The 21,160-nt window shown below is 52.4% G+C and overlaps 2 protein-coding genes across 6 annotated transcripts in view; one reads left to right on the top strand and one right to left on the bottom strand.

The window, feature by feature from the left end:
- The first annotated feature begins 248 nt into the window (after positions 1–248).
- Tcirg1 (T cell immune regulator 1, ATPase H+ transporting V0 subunit a3) lies at positions 249–12,925 on the top strand. Its single transcript, XM_021634428.2, has 20 exons — positions 249–365; positions 2,352–2,472; positions 2,759–2,837; positions 3,323–3,543; positions 3,633–3,721; positions 3,866–3,992; positions 4,071–4,153; positions 4,346–4,439; positions 4,513–4,725; positions 5,130–5,274; positions 9,876–10,015; positions 10,089–10,246; positions 10,322–10,412; positions 11,086–11,204; positions 11,281–11,494; positions 11,813–11,941; positions 12,075–12,185; positions 12,259–12,376; positions 12,528–12,705; positions 12,783–12,925. The coding sequence occupies exons 2-20, from the start codon at positions 2,356–2,358 to the stop codon at positions 12,859–12,861; spliced, it is 2,505 nt and encodes an 834-aa protein (XP_021490103.1). The 5' UTR covers positions 249–365; positions 2,352–2,355; the 3' UTR covers positions 12,862–12,925.
- A 1,613-nt stretch (positions 12,926–14,538) lies between these two features.
- Chka (choline kinase alpha) overlaps positions 14,539–21,160 on the bottom strand; it is a 44,729-nt gene continuing 38,107 nt past the window's right edge. For 4 of the 5 annotated variants that reach the window (XM_060383488.1, XM_060383471.1, XM_021634402.2 and 1 more), the window contains 5 exons: positions 20,232–20,319; positions 19,503–19,611; positions 17,190–17,296; positions 16,605–16,686; positions 14,539–15,574 (listed from right to left, as the gene is read on the bottom strand). In XM_060383488.1, coding sequence (XP_060239471.1) covers positions 15,515–15,574; positions 16,605–16,686; positions 17,190–17,296; positions 19,503–19,611; positions 20,232–20,319 — 446 coding nt within the window. In that variant the 3' untranslated portion in view covers positions 14,539–15,514. Of the gene's footprint in view, positions 15,575–16,604; positions 17,060–17,189; positions 17,297–19,502; positions 19,612–20,231; positions 20,320–21,160 lie in introns of all 5 variants that reach the window. The other variant, XR_009591814.1, reaches the window with a different exon arrangement.

The following is a 21,160-nucleotide window of genomic DNA, read 5'->3' as shown; positions in this document are numbered from 1 at the left end:
CCAAAGACTGCCCTCACCAGCCCTCCTGGGCCAGTTAGCCTGAGCTGCGTGAGATCTTGGACAATAGCGCAGCAGCCTGTACGTACTTGGACCCATCAGGAGGAAAGATGAAGGTGGCCCACCCCCAAAGCCCTATCCGGCACCCCGGTTGTCGGTTACCATCCGATTCAAGGACACCCAGAACCATCTCAGCCGCCTTTCCTCCCTCCCTCCTCGTCCCAAACTCCTTGGGGCGGGACGGGGCGGAGAGTGGGCGTGTCATCACAGGCCACACCCACCCCCTGCCTGTCGGAGCTGGAGAGAGTTGCACCGGCCGGCGGGAGAGCTCAGATCCTAAGTCCGAACTGAGCGACGAGCCCATCTGGGTAAGTGTCCCGCTAGACTGCGGAGCCTCAGCTCTGCCCACCACCCGCTTCCTCTGCCCGGGCAGGGGTCCAGGCGTCCCCGCCCGACTCTGGGTGGAGGCAGCTCAGAGGCCAAGCGCCCGTGTCAGGCCGTCTGGGGTGCAGGCAGGCCTCAAGGAGAACTAGGAGCCTGGGCTGGTAGCTCCGGGCAATTTCGAAGCCCACCTTACCAGGCCTAAGCTCAGGGAGGCCACTGCTGTGACTGATTCGGAGGGAGGGACCCATTCTACAGATGAGGAAACGGAGGCCATCCAACTAGGAAGTGGCAGGGCTCGGGGCGAATTTCAGTCCCTCTCCTCCGAAGGGAGGGAGCTGGGAGAAGAGGCAAGGGGCCCGAAGGAAGGACCAGGAAAGGAAGTGCAGGAGTGGGGCAGAACTTCAGGCCCTTGTGGGAAGGCCAGAGCACAAGTGGTGTGTGGGAATTGCTGTGGTGACCGCAGGAGACTGGACCTGTTGACAGAATCACAGTGAATTGTGTGGACACTCTGCAGGGGACGTGGAGGTACTTTGATTTGTCTTGCATCTGGATGGTTCCGGTCCCCTGGCTGGGGCAGCCAGATGCTATTGGTTATGGTGCTGGGACTGGCCAGAGCACGGCAGGTCAGAGCAGTGTTCCTCCGGTCTGGGACAGACCCCTCTCTGGTTTGGTCCCAGCCGCCCATGTGACCTTAGACTTCACCTTACTCAGCCTATAAGATAAGGCTGGGTGGTGGGTGGTGACGAAAGCAGTTAATCCCAGCTTGAGGGAGGCAGAGACGGTGGATCTCTGAGTTCAAGGCCAGCCTGGCCTGCATACTTTTGGAGTTCCAGGAGAGCCAGGGCTGCACCGAGAACAGCAAACAGACAACAAAGATAAGGCTGGCGCGCACGTTAGGGACTGGTGTGGTGGCGTCTATAGAAGTAAAGCCTTTTGTTCACCACTGCATCTTACCGTTCTTGCCAGGGGTGGCCAAGTCTTAATCAAAGAGGAAGTACAGGCCCAGAGAGGGCAAGTGACTTACCCAGTGTCACACAGATGATGACAGTCTGGGCAGGACTCTAGAGACTTGGTCCCTGGTCCTCTGCCCTTTGGTGGTGGCCCCCAGCCCTTCCCTTGCCTGTGCAGGGCCTGGCTCTTCTGAAACCTTGGACTAGAATTCTTGCCTTTCCCAGGCTGGGGACAAGGACTGTGGTTTCCTCTTAAGAAAACCAGGCCTCAGGAGGAAGTGGCCTGTGGGACGGGCTCAGACAGCAAGCTGGGCCCATTAGCATCTGAAGTCTCCCTCGGTGGTGTGCCCTCACTTGTACCCCTCAGCCCCCAACACCAGTTTAAGAGCTAAGGAAACTATGTCCCGCCAGGACCCTGGATCTAAGAGCAATAGCTGCAGAGAGAGCAGGGGCCAGGGGAGAGTGCTGCCATCTTCAGGGACCACTGGAGTCCACTCCAGTGCCAGGAAGTAACTGTGCCTGCTGCGGTTACAACAGGGCCACCCAGGCCTTCCCGCGGCTGCTTCACAGTTTCACTTTCATTGGTTTCAACACCAAGACTGTCCCCAGCCCCACAGGCAGTGCTGGCAAGTCGACCCGCCAAAGGCAACCCCAGCCAATCCTCCTCCTTAGGCCTTCAGCCCCAGGGACCTGGGGGATGCTCCACCCCACCCCTCTTCAAGGCGTAGAGGTGGTACCGTGTAGTAAAACAGCGGGCAGAGCTGGTGTGTCTGGCAGCTGCTGGGCTAGAATGGGGTACCAAGGCATGGAAGGCTAGAGACAGCCTGTGGAAGGCTGGTGTGGAGACAGCCTGTGGAAGGCTGTGGGGTCGTGGCCCTGCCTTATATTGTCATGCTGTTGACTTCCTGTCAACCTCAGTACCCATTCCCCCTTTCTGAACCTCAATTTCCCCATCTATTCAGTGAATGAATGCCTCCCTGGACCTGAGCTCCTGACCAACCATTTTTTGTCTGCCCCAAGGATCATGGGCTCCATGTTCCGGAGTGAAGAGGTGGCCTTGGTCCAGCTCCTGCTGCCCACAGCATCTGCCTACACCTGCGTGAGCCAGCTGGGCGAGCTGGGCCTTGTGGAATTCAGAGATGTGAGTGAGTAGGGTGGGACCAAGCCCCGGGTAGGTAACCATATCCCCCTGTGCTGAGCGCTGTCGCCCTGCCGGAGCATCCCAGCTCTCCCTTCTAGCACGAGTGTTCTTCCCACGCCTCCTCGTGCCCTCCCTGGCATGGGGTTGAGTCTGCTCCCGCTAGTCACCTCCAGACTAATTGGGCACCCAGCAACATGTTGGAAAGAGGTGCCTCAGGCCTAGACCCCAGAGCAGTGACCTCCTGGTCCCCACCCAGAGATCTAGCCCCTCTGTGTACCCACCACAGCTCAACGCCTCTGTGAGTGCCTTCCAGAGACGCTTTGTGGTAGATGTCCGGCGCTGCGAGGAACTGGAGAAGACCTTCAGTAAGTTGGACCCATTCCAGGCTGGCTTCCCGGAAGGAGCACTGGGCAAGCTTGGTCTAAAAAGAAGTGCCTGTTACCCAGGTGGAAGGCAGAGCTGCTGGATCTGCAGGATGTCTTGGGCTCTGGGCGGGTGGGGCAGAGGACCTAAGGCAGGGCTGGCTTGGAGTGTGATCCACAACTCAGAACTCAGGGTTAGGTCCCATGGATGCCAGGGAACAAGAGGCAGGGGCTGGTGCGGGCAGGGGCTGAGGTCCAGGGCTAGTAAGCCCCTTCTTAGGCCAGAGATGAAGGTAGAACAGGGGAAGCAGAGCTCCTGGGACAGCACTTTAGCTTGGGATTTTCCCAGAGCTCTGACTAAGTAGATTAGTAATGGCTTTTGACGTGCTTTTGGGTTTGGGATCTCCCTACGTGTCTGCAGCCCTTGGCTAACAGACATTAGCTGGCATAGCCCTGGGTTGCTTCCCCCTACCCTTTCCCGTGTCTAGCCTTCTTGCGGGAAGAAGTAGAGCGGGCCGGCATGACACTGCCCCCGCCTGAGGGGACCCTGCCGGCACCACCTCCCCGGGACCTGCTGCGCATCCAGGAAGAGACGGACCGCCTGGCCCAGGAGCTTCGGGATGTTCGAGGCAACCAGCAGGCGCTGCGGGCCCAGCTGCACCAGCTGCAGCTCCACTCAGCTGTGCTAGGCCAGAGCCACGGGCCCCCGGTCAGTCCCGGCCAACGCAGGGATCGGGCAGGAGACGGATACGCCACACCAAACCTGGGCCGGAGCTCACAATGTCTCTCTGTGCCCAGATGGCAGCTGCCTACTCTGAGGGACCTTCCTCCGAGAGAACGCCCCTGCTTCCGGCCCCCCGGGGGCCACATGCAGATCTGAAGGTCAAGTGAGTTGGGGTAGTTTGTCTTTTCTTAGCAGCTTTAAGGCACTAGCCAGAAAAGGGTGTGTGTGTGTGTGTGTGTGTGTGTTGGGGGCTTTCTGCTGAGGTGGGTGGGGAGGCTGCAGCCCCCCCCTCCGGCCTTGCTGGCAGTTTTGTGGCAGGTGCTGTGGAGCCCTACAAAGCTGCTGCCCTGGAGCGCCTGCTCTGGAGAGCCTGCCGCGGCTTCCTCATTGCCAGCTTTAGGGAGACTGAGGGGCAGCTGGAGGACCCGGTGACGGTGAGCTGGCAGGGGACAGGATGGGGTAGTTTGGGAGGAGCCAGGGCTCTAGGGATTAACTGAGCCCTGCTCTCTCAGGGTGAGCCTGCAACCTGGATGACCTTTGTCATCTCCTACTGGGGTGAGCAGATCGGACAGAAGATTCAGAAGATCACAGACTGGTGAGCCCCGGGTGCATGCCTGGTCACTCGGCCTCTGCAGGTGTCCAGCCTCCAGAGGCCACTTGAGGCTCCCAGCTAGATACAGCTGACCCTGGGTCCCCCAGGTCCCTGATAGCATCTTTACCAAATCTGTCCTGCCCCCATCTCCGCCTAGCAGCTCCCGCAAACCCTCTCAACCCCATTTTTCCTCAGCTTCCACTGTCACGTCTTCCCGTACCTGGAGCAGGAGGAAGCCCGGCTCGGGGCCTTGCAGCAGCTGCAGCAGCAGAGTCAGGAGCTCCAGGAGGTGAGCGTCTGCCTGACCTGACTCCTGTTGGCTCTTGAGCTAGGTCCCTTCTGATTGCCTTTTTTGGCCTCAGGTCCTAGGGGAGACAGAACGGTTCCTGAGCCAGGTGCTGGGCCGGGCGCGGCAGCTGCTGCCCCCGGGGCAGGTGCAGATCCGGAAGATGAAGGCCGTGTACTTGGCCCTCAACCAGTGCAGCGTGAGCACCACACACAAGTGCCTCATTGCGGAGGTGTGGTGTGCCACGCGGGCCCTGCCCACCCTGCAACAGGCGCTGCAGGATGGCTCGGTGAGCACACAGGCCGCCAGAGGCCTGCTCCCCCTCTCCGCCTCCACTCTCACGTGAAGCTTCCGGTACCCCAGCTCTGCCCTGGGATTGGGGTGGGGATGGGCACCAGCCCTAGAAGCCCTCACCAGGGCATTACCCAGATAGCCCTGGTCCCATAACCCTCCTTCCTCTGACCTCCCACAGTCTCTCCAAGCTACACAAGGCAATTGCAAAGTTGGACTTCCGAGGCAGTGGCTAGGTGACCTGAGCCTGTTGGGAACCTCAGGCCCCTTAGCGATGGGTGCAGTGGTGGTGCACATGGGGACACTGAGGCACACACCTGATGGTGCGGGGCTGGGCCTGGGTGGGCCCCCCAGGGTTTCCGAAGGCCTCAACATCAGCTTCTGTCTCTCTGCCCTCCCCAGAGTGAGGCGGGAGTGAGTGCTGTTGCCCACCGCATCCCCTGCCGGGACATGCCTCCAACCCTCATCAGGACCAACCGCTTCACTGCCAGCTTCCAGGGCATTGTGGATGCCTATGGTGTGGGCCGCTATCGCGAGGTCAACCCTGGTGAGAGCCACTGCGCCCCCAGTGGGGGCCAGCCCTCCCACCCGCTGCCTGGGCGCAGACCTTGAGAGGGGCAGGAACTGGGCCTTTGCCTTTGGGGTGCAGACCTTGAGAGGGATAGGAGCTGGGCCCTTGCCTTTGGGGTACAGACCCTGAGGGGGTAAGAGCCAGACCCCCATCCTTTTTCAGCAGAGGCATACCCCCCAGTTCAATCTCTCTAGGGAGGCTATTGGGTGCCCTAGTCCCAGCTGGGACTTTTACGCTTGTCTTTGCTGTTTAAATCCACAGGAAGCCCCATGGAACAGTTTAGGGAACAGGCTTGGGAGCTTTGCTTGCTTTGATGAGTTTCTTAGTTTCTGTGGTCACATTTTCCTGGTCTATAAAATGAGAATGATAGTTGGAACCAGGAGGGCTGGTGGCTGTCAGAGTGCCCTCGACCAGCCTAGAGTTGTGGCTTATTTGGTCCCGCTGTGGTTTCGGTTTGCTTCTTTTTACAAAGTTGGAATGAACAGGGATGAGAATGTGGCTCTGTCCATAGAGTGCCTGCCTAGCTGATTCACGAAGTCCTGGGTTCAGCCCTCGGCGTAAACTGGGCACGGTGGTGCAGGCCTATAATCCTAGCCCTCGGGAGGTGGAGGCAGGAGGACCAAGGATTCAGAGTCATGCTCAGCTACAGAGAGAGCTCAAGGCTGGGTGAGCAAAGTACTTGCAGTGAAGGGTGAGGCCCTGAGTTGGAATCCTCAGAACCTCCGTAAAGGCTGAGTGCAGGTGTACACATAATCCCGGTCCTCCTGTGGTAAGATCGGAGCCTGTCAGAGGAGTCCTGACCAGGTAGTCTGAAAGCCTGTCAAGGCTGGTGCTCTTGGAGCGAACCCCAAAAGGGATAGAGCTGTGAGGAGAGGCAGGTAGAGAGAGATGCCCCAAGTGCCGCTGAGTGCAGGCTTGGTGTGCAGGGTGGCAGTGGTGTGTCCTGTCTGGGGAGGAGCCTTGATCGCAGGCTGGGGTTCTGCCTTAACTGATGATAGGCAGGGTCAGTCTGAGGCTGTGCAGACACCGGTCACATGATCAGGGGCTTCAGTGCCTCAGAACCAGCATCTCGAGTTCGATCTGGGGTCCTGCCAGTGCAGGTAAAATGGTCATGACGGTGGCTGTCCTCTTGTGGGACCTCAGGGGGCTAAGTGGCAGAGAAAGCTGGGTGTGTGCAGATGCCGGAGGCAGAGGCAGAAGGAGCAGGGTCTGAGGTCAGCCTTAGCTACATGGTGAAAAGATCCGTATAGGCCCAGGGCATCTCAAGACCAAGTTCTCAGCACAAAAGGAATTTATTTGCCCCAAAGAGACAAAGGGCAGGGGATAAGAGACAAAGACAGGAGATAAAGGACTAGGGAGAGGGGGAATGGAACCTGGGAGAGGGGAAGGAATATTTGCAGGGGGAGGCATCCACAAAGGACTGCCTCTGGATGGAGAGGAGCAAATGGCGGTTTATAAAAGGGGAGACCCTGTGTTTGGATGAGCTGTTTAATTTTAACCGGGCATGTTAATTAGGTGAGCCAGCAGGGGCTTTTGACTGCTGGACTTCAATACTTTGATAGCTGGACCTTGGTGGTCAGCCTCAGGAGAAGTGGCCAAATAAGGGAATAGACCTTGGTGGCTAGCTTTAGGACAGTGTTTAGCAAGGCAGAGGGGAAGCGGGGAGAAGGGCAAAGTCGGCCAGAGCTATGTTTGCCATGCTGGGAATGGCAAGCTCAGGTCTAGCCTGGGCTACTATTTGTCTAAACATGACAAACCAGCAGAACAGGGCTCAGGGTTCTGTAGGATGGAGGTCTGAGGTTAAGGTGTCAGCAGGCACTGTTCCCCCTGTTAGGGAAAATCTGTTCTAGGTCTTTCTCCTGTACTGTGGATGGCTGCCATGGCCTTGTGGTCTTTTCCCTTCTCTGTGTTCAAATAAATGTCCCCTTCTATATTAGGACACTGAATACAGGCTTAATGTCCACTCTGTATGAGGGGCTGAGCAGAAGGATGACAGCGTAGCTTCTGAAGGGCTCACAGTTGGCCCGTAATTAGGCGTGTGCACCAGAACCCCCTTTCTGACCCTAATCCCAGAGATTAAGGAGGCATCTTCTGGAACTTGTTGCGTGCCTACCAGGACACACTGTCTCTCTGCCCTTTGGATGGTTGTCGGTGAAGCTTTTGTTTCTTCTCCCCTCTCTTTTGTTTTCTTTTGCATTGGTTTCTCTTGCTGTTTTGTTTTTGAGACAGGGTCTCACTTGTCCTAGGCTGGTCTCAAACTCTAGTGGATACTTGGACTTCTGCTCTTCCTTTGAACTCCACCTTCCAAGTGCTCTGATCACAGGAGTGGACCATGAGGCCTGGTCTAGGCAGTCCTGGGGGGGATGGAGCCAAGGGCTTCGTGCACACTACCTCTCCAGCTCCTTTTTTTTGTTTGTTTACTTGTGATTTTTCGAGACAAGGTTTCTCTGTGTAGCCCTGGCTGTCCTGGAACTTGCTGTGTAGACCAAGCTGGCTTTGAACTCACAGAGATCTGCCTGCCTCTGCCTCCCAAGTGCTGAGATTAAAGGCATGCACCACCATGCCAAGCTATTTATGTATTTTTTTTTTTAATGTAGGAGTGTTTTATCTGCACGTACACCTGCATGCCAGAAGAGGGCATCAGATTTCTTATAGATAGTTATGAGCCACCATGTGGTTGCTGGGAACTGAACTTATGACCTCTAGAAGGGCAGCTAGTGTTCTTAACCACTGAGCCATCTCTCCAGCCCTTTTGCTTGTTTTCTGTGTATGGTTTTGTCTTCCATTTTTGAGACAGGATTTTTGGGCTTTTTTTAGTCTTGGTCTTTTGAAACAGGGTCTCAGTATAGCCCTGCCTACCCTGGAACTCACTTTATAGACCAGGCTGGCCTCAAACTTACAGTTATTTGCCTGCCTCTGCCTCCCAAGCGCTAGGATTAAAGGTGTGCACCACCATCCCTGGCTTGAGACAGGGTCTTTCTTGCACTGCAACTTAGGTTGGCCTTGGGCTCATGGCAATCCTTCTGCTTCAGTTTCCTGAGTGCTAGGATTACAGGTATGCGCCCTCTAGCCTAGTTTATAGATCTTAAACAAAGCATTCAGGGCCAGAGAGATGATTACTGAGTAAGGCTTGCCAATAAGTCTGACAGTATGAGGTCAGTTTCCAGGATCCACATAGGAGAACTGACACCTGCAAGTTACCCTCTGACTTCCACACATGCATGACTTTTCTACAATAAATTAATGAATAAATGTTATTAAAAAAAAAAAAGACCACAAGCCAGGAGTGGTGGCACATGCCTGTATCCCCAGTACTTTGGGAGGCAGAGGCAGGCAGATCTCTGTGAGTTCAAGGCCAGCCTGGATCTACAAAGTGAGTCCAGGACAGCCAAGGCTACACAGAAAAACCCTGTCTTGGAAAAGAAAGAAAGAAAGAAAGAAAGAAAGAAAGAAAGAAAGAAAGAAAGAAAGAAAGAAAGAAAGAAAGAAAGAAAGAAAAGACCAGTTAGCAACAGAGCTAGGGAGCTGGCAAGCCTGCAGACCTGCATTTGGATCTCCAAAGCACATGTAGGTTCAGCAGTGCATGGCTGTAATTTCAGCTGTGATGAGATTTGGGATGGAGCCAGGCAGCTCATTCTTGGTGAGGTACCAGACTAATGACAAACACTGTCTCAAAATGGAGAAGGCTTCTGGGAAATGACACCCATTGTTGTCCTTTGACTTACACACACACACACACACACACACACACACAAACACACAAAACAATAGTAGTCAGGAGGATTACTTCAGGAGTTCAAGACCATCCTGGACCACTCAGCAGCAGCGCTATCTTAAAAAAAAAAAAAACAAAAACATTTCTTTTATTTACTTTTTTTTTTTTTTTTTTTGTCTATTCCACCCTAATCCCTTCCAACACCCCAACACCAGGTAGGAGAGAGAAAGGGTTAATGGGAGAGGGAGCACAGTTCCCTTAGCTGCTTCCTGCTGGTTAGGATCACCAGGTTCCTTGGAGCCAGTCCAATCCTCATTTCAGGAGATCTCCAACGGTCTTGTCTTACAGCAACCAGGAGCAGCAAGGGGGAAGCAGAGCAGCATCTTCTTTCTTGGGGCTCCCACATTCTGGGCTCTGGTATTTATTCTCTCTCCAGAGTCCTCAGATTTAAACTATCTGCAGCTGGCAAAGGGCTCCTCTCAGAGCCGGCATGAGGCAAATAGTCTGCTGCTGTGGACCATCTGAATCAGTCCCACATGCCACATCTGGGACCAAAACAAAAACATGTTTATATCCCCAACAAGCTAGCACTTGCTGAGCCTATGTCCACAGCCTGTCACCTGTGAGGCCTGCTCACAACACTCCTTTCTAAGGACCCTGTGAGGTGGCACTGAGAAACAGGTGCACGGGGCTTAAGTAGCAAGCTCAAGATGGCTCAGATTGACAGTTATCAGCATGTGGTCCCTGATTCACAGACATGCTCTCACCTGGTCCCGGGGGTCCCTCTGTGGCAACCCAGACAAGGAAGCAGATACCCAGTCCCCCATGGGAACGTACCTGACGGTGTCCTTTCTGCCTACAGCTCCCTACACCATTATCACCTTCCCCTTTCTCTTCGCTGTGATGTTTGGCGACGTGGGCCACGGACTGCTCATGTTTCTCTTTGCCCTGGCCATGGTCCTCACTGAGAACCGGCCAGCTGTGAAGGCCGCCCGGAATGAGGTACGAAACCTCAGTAGCTGGCAGGGGATAGGGCATGAGAGCTGAGCAGCTTCTCATCACACCATCCCCCCAGATCTGGCAGACCTTCTTTGGGGGTCGCTACCTACTCCTGCTCATGGGTCTGTTCTCCGTCTACACTGGCTTCATCTACAATGAGTGCTTTAGCCGCGCCACCACCATTTTCCCCTCAGGCTGGAGCGTGGCTGCCATGGCCAACCAGTCAGGCTGGAGGTAGGACCTCTGTCCCTATCCCCTCGAGGTCCCTGGCCCACTGTGCGGCACTGACGTCACCTTTTTCCACCGCAGTGACAAGTATCTGTCCCAGCACCCTGTGCTCACTCTGAACCCCAACATCACTGGTGTCTTCCTGGGACCCTACCCCTTTGGCATTGATCCGGTAAGTGGGCCACACTGGTGTGTATGGATGATGGAGGCAGTTGGGAGGGCTGGCTAGGGCTCCACAGCTCCGTTGGCTTACTGTCCCCTTTGGTAATGGGCACTGAGCACTTCCTAGGTGCCAGGCTCTGTGCTAGAGCCAGTGTTTGGCCTGGCACACAAGCAGAGAGGCCTGTGAAAAACAGTATCCAAACTGAGTGTAGTGGTGGTACACAAGTGTAATTCAAACACTTGGGAGAGGCAGGAGGATCAGAGTTCAAATGCATCCTTGGCTGCATTTGAGCTCTCAGCCTGCCTGGGTTACATAAAACCCAGTCTCAAACCAACCAACCAAAACCCAGGCCAGAATAGCAGACCAGTACGTGTGAAATACCTGGTCCGTGTGGGAGGCCTACAATACCCCTTCTCATCCCCCCTTGCACAAGTGAGGGTGAAATGTAGGCCGAGATGTCTGTGGTACCCAGCTGGCAAGAACCGGGCTTGAGCCTTGGTTGCTTGACCTGACCTGTGAGAGCAACTGTTCGCTTCCTTTGGCTGTCCCTTAGAACTAGTGACCGGGGTGCTGTGACTGGGTTTGTCAGGGAGCAGGAAGGCGCTGAGAAGGACGGGGTGGGAGGCGTCCTGGCAGAATCGACCGTGGTGTTGCCGAGTGCTCACCTCTCCCACCACCGCAGATCTGGAGCCTGGCCACCAACCACCTGAGCTTCCTCAACTCCTTCAAGATGAAGATGTCTGTCATCCTCGGGGTCACCCACATGGCCTTTGGGGTGTTCCTCAGTGTCTTCAACCACATGTGAGCCCAGGGATGCCAATGGGTGCGGGCAGTGCCCTCCTGGGGCCAGAGTGATCTGACCCATCTGTTCCCATAGGCACTTTGGCCAGACCCACCGGCTTCTGCTGGAGACCCTGCCTGAGCTCATCTTCCTGCTGGGCCTCTTCGGCTACCTCGTGTTCCTCATTGTCTACAAGTGGCTGCAGGTCTGGGCCGACAGACCCTCCTTGGCGCCCAGCATCCTCATTCACTTTATCAATATGTTCCTCTTCTCGCAAAGTCCCACCAATCGGGTACTCTTCCATGGGCAGGTAGGCCAGGGGCAGAGCATGGCTCAGACCCTTTCCCTGGGGAGCCCCCACTTGAGTCACTGGGACACCAGGAGCTACAAAGCCACCTGAGAAATGGGTTATTGGCCAGAATCCCTGTATAGTTACATCAGAGGCAATGGACTGAAGCTTGGAGCAGAGAGGGGTCCCACAGGAGGTACTGGGAACCTGAAGTCCTTTCTCAAAGGTCCTTGTTAGTGTCCCCAGGGGAGGGACTGCAGTTCCATAGCATCAATATGACCATACCAGGTGACTCACTGTGCACACTGTCCATGCCTGCCTTGCCCTCCTCGCCCACAGGAAGTGGTACAGTATGCACTGGTGGTCCTGGCTTTGGCCACAGTTCCTGTCCTGCTGCTGGGCACACCCTTGTACCTGCTGCGCAAGCACCGCCGCAGAAACCCTCAGAGAAGGCCAGCAGGCAGACAGGTAGAGTAGGGAGGAGTGCAGGGGAGGAGGGCTGTATGGGAGGGGACCCTTGCTTCCCTGCAGGCTCCGTGCTGCTGGCTGGGTGGCATGGGCTGCTCCGAAGGCTGGAGCTGTTGGTGCTACCTGCTTTCAGGGTGAGGCCGGTGACAAGCTTCTGGCTTCCCATGATGCTGCCACCTCGGAGAACAGCTGGAGCCATGATGAGGAGAAGGCTGGGAGCCCAGCAGATGACGAGGAGGCTGAGGTGGGTGGTGCAGTACTTTCTTGGGGGAGGGCTGCAAGCCCTGGCTGTTGTCTCATGGCCTCTTCCCATGCAGTTTGTCCCCTCTGAGATCTTCATGCACCAGGCCATCCACACCATTGAGTTCTGCCTGGGCTGCATCTCCAACACAGCCTCCTACTTGCGTCTCTGGGCCCTGAGCTTGGCCCATGCCCGTAAGTGACCCTTCTCTCAGGGCCTAAATGTCCTACCCTGTGAAAGAGATGCCTCACAAGCTCTAGGGGCAGAGAGGGTTCAAGAATGCTGGAGTGGGGTTGGGGGACTGACAGTCATTCCTCCACCTTGGCCTCTGCTCCTTGTATGCAGAGCTGTCTGAGGTCCTGTGGGCCATGGTGATGCGTGTAGGCCTGGGCATGGGCCGAGAGATGGGCGTGGCAGCTGTGGTGCTGGTCCCTGTGTTTGCTGCCTTTGCTGTGATGACTGTGGCCATCTTGCTGGTGATGGAGGGACTCTCAGCCTTCCTGCATGCCCTGCGGTTGCACTGGTGAGCACTCCTGCAGTAAGCCTGGGCATGGAGGGGGTGGGTGGCGTCCCTCTCACTGGCCCCTCTTTTGCACCCAGGGTCGAGTTCCAGAACAAGTTCTATTCGGGTACCGGCTACAAGCTCAGCCCCTTCACCTTCACTGTGGACAATGAGTAGCGCCCACTACAACCCTTGCCTCTCTAAAGCAGGAAAGGGAATAAAGAGCTGGCTGGCCCAGAAACGTTGCCTTGGTCCTCTCTGGGATACCACGGCTGGGCTGACAATACAGTGGTCAGAGCTATGGGTTCCAAATATGCCATCTACTTAGACCAGCCTTCAGAAGAGGTAAAGGTTAGGAGGTGGTGGCCTTTAGAATTGCTGTGAAAACCCATGAACACATCTGCAGATTCTTGAGGGACCAAGAGGGTTAGCTCTAGGGCCTAGAAGGGATGTCCTAGTTTGGTGGGAGTAGATTTCAACCAGGTGGAAGAAGTGAGCTTCCCATTTTGGGAGGTGTGCAAAACTGGCTTTGACTTCAGGCTCTGTCTCCTGAAGTCCTTTTCCCTCTATGCTTGTTCGAGATAGGAGCGGCCTCTTTCATTCCCTCTGGCTGAGAGGAATTCATAGCCAGTGCATGTCACAGACCAGAGACCCAAGTTTTCCAGCCAAGTTATAAAGTAGTTCTTGTAGCTGAAGGCCTCAGCAACAAAGGCTGCTCTGAGGCCAGTGCTGCTATGGGTACAGTGAGCCACAATGGCCCTGGGCAAGCTGCTGGGAAGGGCTGTGGCCAGTCCTGCTGAGGATATCGGAATGCAGGGCTGGGAATACTAGGATCTTTCAGGTAGTTTCACATGCTTGGCAGACTAAGCTAAGGGAAACAGAGCAGGGCAGAGGAGTGTGGAGGATCCCCAGGAGACATCAGCAGGTCTGCCCTAGCTGACACTTGCTTGGCCTGGCTATTTCAGTTGTCATGGGAACAGCATGCAGCAGCACCTGCAGTCATCACCACTTATAAGATGGATCCGATAACACTGCTCATTTGAGCAGGAAATAACTAAGCAAGCCAGTCAGAAGTCCTGGAAGGGCTCACCATGCCAAGAACAGGAAACAGCAGGCAGAGAGGGTAGGGGCTACAAAGGTGATTTGGGAAAGGCACTGTCAGAAATGGGAAGTTGTAGGTTGGGCTGGAGATAGCTCAGTGGTCAAGAGTTTGTAGTGCTCTTGCAGAAGACCTGTTTGGTTCCCAGTATCCACACTGGGCCGCTCACAACTGCCTGTGACTCCAGTTCTGGGACATCCTACTCCTCTGGCCTCCTGGGACATTGGTACATTTCATGTACCTTTCCCCACCACATAATTAAAAATAATGAAAAGCACAGAGGTTATTAAGCAGACTGTGAAGGAGCCTGTTATTTGAGGATCATTAGGCAAGCCGAGAGTTCACTGGAGTGGTCACTGTAAGAAAGGGCAGGAGCAAGCAGCCAAAGCCACTGCCACTTTCATCCTGTGCTTCAGTGCGGAGTTCCGAGAATTAACCATGTAAAAGAGGGGTGGCAGGCTGTGTTTTTCTGAAGCTTTGTTGGTCAGATCAGCAGGAACAGCTGCAGCTCCCTCTTGTTGCTGGCTTGCGCCTTAAACTTGGCAAAGCAGCAGAGTGAGGCTGTCAAGAAGGGTGGCAAATCCCAGAGACCTTTGCTATCTGGGGCCACAGAGACCAGTGGGACACCAGAATATGGTGTCTCAGAGAATGTTGAGGAGGAGGATGCCCAACCTGGCACTAGTCACATGGCTTTTCCATGTGTGTATATGTTGAAGGAAAACAAAGCATTGACATACACAGAGTGACAGCCTGAGGACAGGTTTCAAGTTTTTATTTATCTGTATAATACAGTCTCGGTGGTAGCAGAAATATGTGCACAAAACAATTCGGAGTTCAGAGTAAAAAAAAAAAAAAAAAAAAAAAAAAAATCTAAGTTTATCCCATTGGGCATTTAATGTACATGGATTTCACAGCTCTAGTCTACCTGTACCCCAATACTCCACACACAGCTGCTGTCTCCAAGTGACATCGGATGGGAAGCAGCTTCGGAGGGACCCGAGCAGAAGCCCAAGTTCCAGGGTAGGCAGAGGGAAGGCAAGAAGGGGTGAGGAAGCTGGCTCCAATGCTCCTCCCCAGGGAAGCTGGAGCTGTAAAGCACACCCAGGTAGGAGACACTGAAGTTAAGGCCAGCCAGTGATGCTGGTCCATGTAGTCATGTGTACACAGGCACGGGGGCGGGGGGCTGCAGCTAGTCAGGTGTGCCTTGTTTCTCCAGGAACAGCTGTCTGCCCATCCACAGACCCCGTGATGCAGACTCACCCTGCTGAGCCACTCCACAGTATGTCTGCTTGCTTGCCCTTCTCAAGTGTCTCCAACACATTGCCATATTGTCACCTACAAAGCTTGGTCGCAGATGTGCTGCAGCACACTAATATCCTAAGTCAGCACTTGGCGAACCCACACAGCACTGCTCTGTCCGGCTGAGGCTGTAGGTGGCTAAAAGCTGTAGCCATGCAGCCAAAAGGCCTCCAGGTTAGGCGGGCTCTGAGCTATTGCACTATCATACTATATTTCTGCTTCCAGTCATGGTTCAGAGTCCTAGTGACAGCGTAAACAAAGATGAAAGAAATGTTACTCCACTTTAATATAGTCTGTAGTATCATAAACATCGGCGCTCAGTAGTGAGACATCCAGGCCTTCTGCCCAGGGCAGTCGTCACAGCAGCATTCCACCAAGGGCCTGGCATAGCCGCCTCCTGCAGTCCAGTGGTGAAGAATGGAGTCATCCCATTCACACTCCAAGCTTCCTCTTCTGGTGAAAGTAGGCATCGAACCTGGCTTGGGCATATTCCTGGGAAAGAGCAAACACAGCAGTACTTCACTATGTGGCTAGGCTGACATGACCTTAAGAGTGCTACTGTGGACCACCATGCTGGCATAACCCACATCTTCTCTAGTGCCATCCTTGCTCTGAGGTCTGTTTTATCTTTCAGTTTCATTTGATCAAATCACATTTTTAAAATTACATTTTATTTTTCAGGAGGTATTCATGCCCCAGAGCATGTGTAGAGGTCAAGGGACAACTTCCTTCCCCCACATGAGTACTAAATAGTAATCAGGAAGTTTATTTGGCAAATGTCTTTGTCTGCTGAGCCATCTCACTAACCTAAAACTTGCTTGAAATATCTGAATTTCTCCTGTTCTTGCTTGATGGCATCATTATCAAACCTCCCACCTAAAGTAGTCATCCTAGAATGGGCGAGACCTGCCACAAGAAATAGAGTGTGTCAAGGACAAGGACAGCTCTAGTGTTAGAGCCTAGCTTACAACAATGGACCAGCTTCTACTCTGAAGCCAGGTTTACAGGCTGAAGGATGGAGTGGTAACAAGACTATATATAGTCTTAGAGCATGGGAGGTGGCACCTTTCTTCACTTATGTGTCCCTTGGGTGAAAAGGGGCTGCAGTCAGCTAGGTGCAGTAGTGCACACCTGTAATCCCAGCACCCTGAGAGGCAGAGGCAGGTGGATCAATGTGAGTTCAATGCCAGCCTGGTCTACAAATGTGAGTCCAGAACAGTCGAGGCTACACAAACAAACCAAACCCTGTCTCAACACACACACACACACACACACACACAAAAAAAAAAAAAAAAAAAAAAAAAAGAAAGGAAAGAAAGAAAGAAAAAGAAAGAGGGACTGCAGTGAGGCTGACTAACAAAGCCCAGAGTTCTCAACAGCACCTTTGGCCTGGGGTAAAACAGCAGTAACATTATCAAGAAGGACTTTTGGGGTCAGACAGCCTCAGTGCCACCAGGTTGTCAAATGCCCAAACCCAAGAGTTTGCACAGCACAGCTCTTCCTTGCAGTTGAGGATACATACCATGTACCCAAACTCAATGGATGAAATCTTGGCCTGTACAATGGACCAAAGTCCCCAGAAGAAATGGGAGGCAAGGGCAAACCTGTAAGCACGAAAGTAAGAAGCCTATCAGCCATGTGAGGGCAGTTAGGGAACCACAGAAGTCATCATATACCCCAGCCGTGCTACCAGGCATCTTTCTTTATGCAGTAAGTGCTGCCTTGGCCCTTTTGTGGGACTGTGTGTGAAGGGACTGGACTCTTCCCACCTCTGGCCAGCCATGGGAATACTTACTGGTGTGAATACACCCAGCTGCCTAGCAGGGCACACAGGAAACTGTGGTGACCATGCTCTGCTACAAGAGAGTATCAGAACCACCAGCTGACAGCAGCTCCAGAAAACCTGTCCTATGCACTGGGCAGGAAGCTGCTCCCTGAGCAGGAGGCTTCTCCAACCCACACTTTCTGGAGCTCCTGCTAAAGTTCAGACAATAGAAGATGAGTGGATGAGCATGTCACCATCTCCGGCCTCTCCATGCAGACATGCACCACCCAGACTGACTGGTAATTGACTACACTTGCCAACACACAACAAGGAAAAGCTTACCTGTTGACTTCAATCAACATGTCTTCTTTTATAGCAGACTGCTCTTCACTACTGAGGCTTTCAAAATCATTTTGGAATGTACTCAAGTAACTGGAAATAAAATGGAGCTTAAAAAAGAATTAACTGTGTTAGGACGGATGACTGTTAAAAGCAAACAATGCCAATAGCTGCATGCCTGTCACACACGATGCCATTGCCTTTGTGCCACCAGAATGAGAACAGCAAGCCAAGGTGGCTTCTGACCCTGATGTCCATGGCATCTATACGCTTTCATCGAGTGAGCTTTACATAAGGGGCTACATGAACATCACAAAAATCACACAATTCAAGGGGGTAGCACTGGCTACTCTTAAGAAGGATCCAGATTTAGTTCCTAGCACCCACAAGGTGGCTTACAACCTTCTGAAACTCTAGTTCCAGGATATCCAATGCCCTCTTCTGCTCTCTACAGTCACTGTATATATGTAGTAGACAGAAAACAACCTTACACATAAAAATTCAAAACAAGAACTCCAGAAGCCCACACACTTTAAAGTACATACAATGGACTAAATTTAAAAAACAAACGTTCTATTACCTAAACATAACATGAGCTGTGTCTGACAGAGCACACATTCATTTATTTAGGGATCAAATCCAGGCCAAGCCCTCTCCTGAGAGACATCCCTGGCATCACCTCAACAGCTCAGGAAAAATGTAACTAGAAAGCAACTTCCTTAAGCTTGTATACTGTTCCACAATTTTACCACTGACTTTTTACCACCACCATCTGCCCCTGGCTGATCCTCCCAGATATTCTGACAGCTCTAAAACCTGAGGTTATCCAATCCATGGGTCTAATTCCTGTTGTGCCCTGAACCTCACTCCAAGCAGACCCACCACTCCTATTTTCTCCTGCTCCAAAGCAGGGCATATTCAAGTTTATCCTCCACAACCTGTGACCAGAAGAAAGTGGTGATACTTTCTGGCAAGTTCCCATTGGAAGGGCCACTCCTGGATTGGAGTCTGCTTCCTGAAGCTTCTTCATGGACTCCTGGCTCCACAGGCCTCAAGAAGCTCTCTGACTGATCTGCAGCAGTGGCTTTTTCATAGCTGTGCTCATAGCATCTGAGCCACCATCCTGCAGCTAGGAAATTCTAGGTGAGTTTGTCCTGCTCACTCCCTGACCTGCCCACTCTCAGGGCCAAAGCCCATCAAGCTTCCACCCAGGCTTCAGAGATAGGCTGAGAAATAAGAGAGAAAATACCAGGATGAATTCCCACAAGAAATGACTCCCCAGATAACTAGTTAGCTCCGTCAAATTCAGAATGAGAAAGGAACCATTCACAGGAAAGCTTTTCCTCTGCCTACACAGACTCACAAAATGAAGCAGGGTGTCCAATATATCCCACATGCCTAGGAAATAGAGCTTTTGGCAAATACTAACCCTAACTCTAACCCAGGTGTCAGGAGGCCTGACACCTCTCTGAATGAACCAGGTGCCTTCAGCACAGGAAGTTAAGAAAAGATGGACTCAGATGTCCAGTATGCAAGCTCCACATGAACAAAACAAAACTTAAATTATGACTATTATTTTTGTTCCTTGGGCTTGAACCCAGGGCTTCTTACATGCTACCAAGTACTTCCACTGACCTACGTTACCACTCCTCGGTTTACTATGACGCATAGCATTGCTGTGTAGCCCAGGCCCCACAGTCTTCTTCCCCTCTCTTCCTCCTAAGCAGCCCCAGCTGTTAGGCATGTGTTATTAGGCCCAGGCAAAATAATGTTTTTAAACGAAAGCAAAAGGGTTTTCCTAATGTTGCTATAATTTAAACAGAGCCATCATGTGACTGCGATGTGGCTGAGTAGTAGAATATTCATCTAGCATGAAGAGGCTGAGTTTATTCCCTAGGAAGACATTCTCTTTCCTCTCTCCTTCTTCCCCTCCCCCCGTAGGTAAACAGAGCATCTTTTAAAAATGAGCACATGCCTGGGTGGGTAGTACATGTCTTTAATCCAGCACTCAGGAAGCAGAGCCAAGTGGATCTCAGAGTTCAAGAGCAGCCTGGTCTACATAGTTGATTCAGGGTAGCAAGGGCTACACAGAGAAACACTATCTCACAAAGCAAAATAAACAAAAATAAAATGAAAAAATGAGCATATAAGCTAGGTGGTAGCTATGAGTTCAAGGACATCCTGGTCTACAGAGTTCTAGGACAGCCAGGGCTATCCAGTGAAACAAAACAAAACACAAAAAAGGGCATGTAATCCTAATTGTGTCCAGGTAGCTCACACATAAAGCTAACTTACCAATACAAATGAGTCTCCTACCTGTTGTTTTCGGGTAGGATACTTCTGAATGTTCGCTCTGAAGAAAGGATACTTTTCGTAGGTATAATCATACATCCATTCACAGAAATGATTTCCAATGTCAAATCCCCTGAAAGAGGAATATGAAGGCCAGGAATGAGACACGCTGCAAGACCTGCAGGCTCTCTGGGAAGAAAGGAAAAAAACCTGAATGGGGCCTGCGGAGATGGCTCACCACTGAAGAGCATGTGCAGCTCTTGCAGAGAACCCACATCAGGCAGCTCACAGTTGCCTGCTAACTTCAGTTCCAGGGGATCTGATGGCACACGTAATGCACATACATACACATAAAAAGTATATTAAAAGCTGAATGAACCTTAAATGGGATTCTCTGGTCCCCAAGTTAGGCTTCTGGAGTAGACAAGAGTATGGCAGCTTTAATGTCATAGAAAGCCAAGTAGGTGGGCATCAGAACCACAGCAGACTGAGAAAAAAAAGGTGCTTTTGGCACCTGAGTACAATGCTTCCTTGGCAATCAGTACTCATGTCAGAAAGAACCAGCTTGGCAGAGGAAAAGGCAAACTGCTTGTGAGTGCCTGCTCCAACTGCATGGAAAGGCCTATGATGACCTCCCAACCTTCTGTTCTGGTTGGGAGGTTTCCTCCTCAGTATGCCGTTGTGCCTATAATTGCTTCATATTACAATAATGAAGCTATACTCTGAAATTAGCATTTGACTACAACACATTACCTGTAATTGTAACTGCTGTATTCAAAGTCAATGAGCATCAGCTTCTGCTTTTCAGAATTCTCTTGGCCTTCCAACAGTAAGATGTTACCTACAAAAGGTTTGGGTGACAAGATGTTTTATACACAAGGCTCTAATCCTTGGGCAGCAGAGTTGATTCTCACCCTGAACGATTTCAGCTTTGGTCCTAAAGACATCAGAGGGCAGACAGAGTACAAGTTTTGTCATGGGGACCTGGCCAGGAGACTCCAGGACCACCTATTCCTGGTCCCTATCCTCCTGGGCACTCTGCATACAAGTGAACATAGCCAGACTTCAACTATGTCTGAAGCAGTACTTTCCAAAAACTTCATACAATGTGTGTAAGAATGTATCTGGTCCCCTTAACCTCAACCTCCTGCAGCCTTGGGACTGGGCGGCTGTCATCAGCTAGCCAACTAAGGCCTGAGTGACTTGTCCCTGCAGGGTGTTCCAACCCAAGAAGTCCATAGACAATGAATGGCCCAGTGATGTTTTCTCTAGAACTGAATCTAGGAAGGTGGGTGACTGCCAGCCTGGCTCCACCAGCCCATTTCTTCTAGATTCCCTACACTCATGTGTTTAGCAGCTCAAGAGTGGGTGGGAGAGCCTGGAGCTCCATCCTTTGCTAATTCTGGCCATTCTCCCTCTCCATTAGGGTTTCTAATGGAGGTAGTTTCTAAGTGTTGCGGCATACTCCCATCTTCTAATGACAATGAAAATCAGGCAGGAGGGAGACATTCAAAACTGTACAGTCAAATAAATGCAAGCTGTCATTTCTACCCTTTCTACACTTGGCCATCACTCAAACAACTGATTTGGTCCAGACTCCCCTCCCTGGTGATAATGATCTGCACACCTTATCACCATCAGGACCAAAAGGCTGTGGCTGTCAGGCAAACCTGTTGCTGAAA

Source organism: Meriones unguiculatus, chromosome 1 (assembly GCF_030254825.1).
Source record: "Meriones unguiculatus strain TT.TT164.6M chromosome 1, Bangor_MerUng_6.1, whole genome shotgun sequence".
Classification (NCBI taxonomy): Eukaryota; Metazoa; Chordata; class Mammalia; order Rodentia; family Muridae; genus Meriones; species Meriones unguiculatus.
This window is presented reverse-complemented; position numbering and strand designations above follow the sequence as displayed.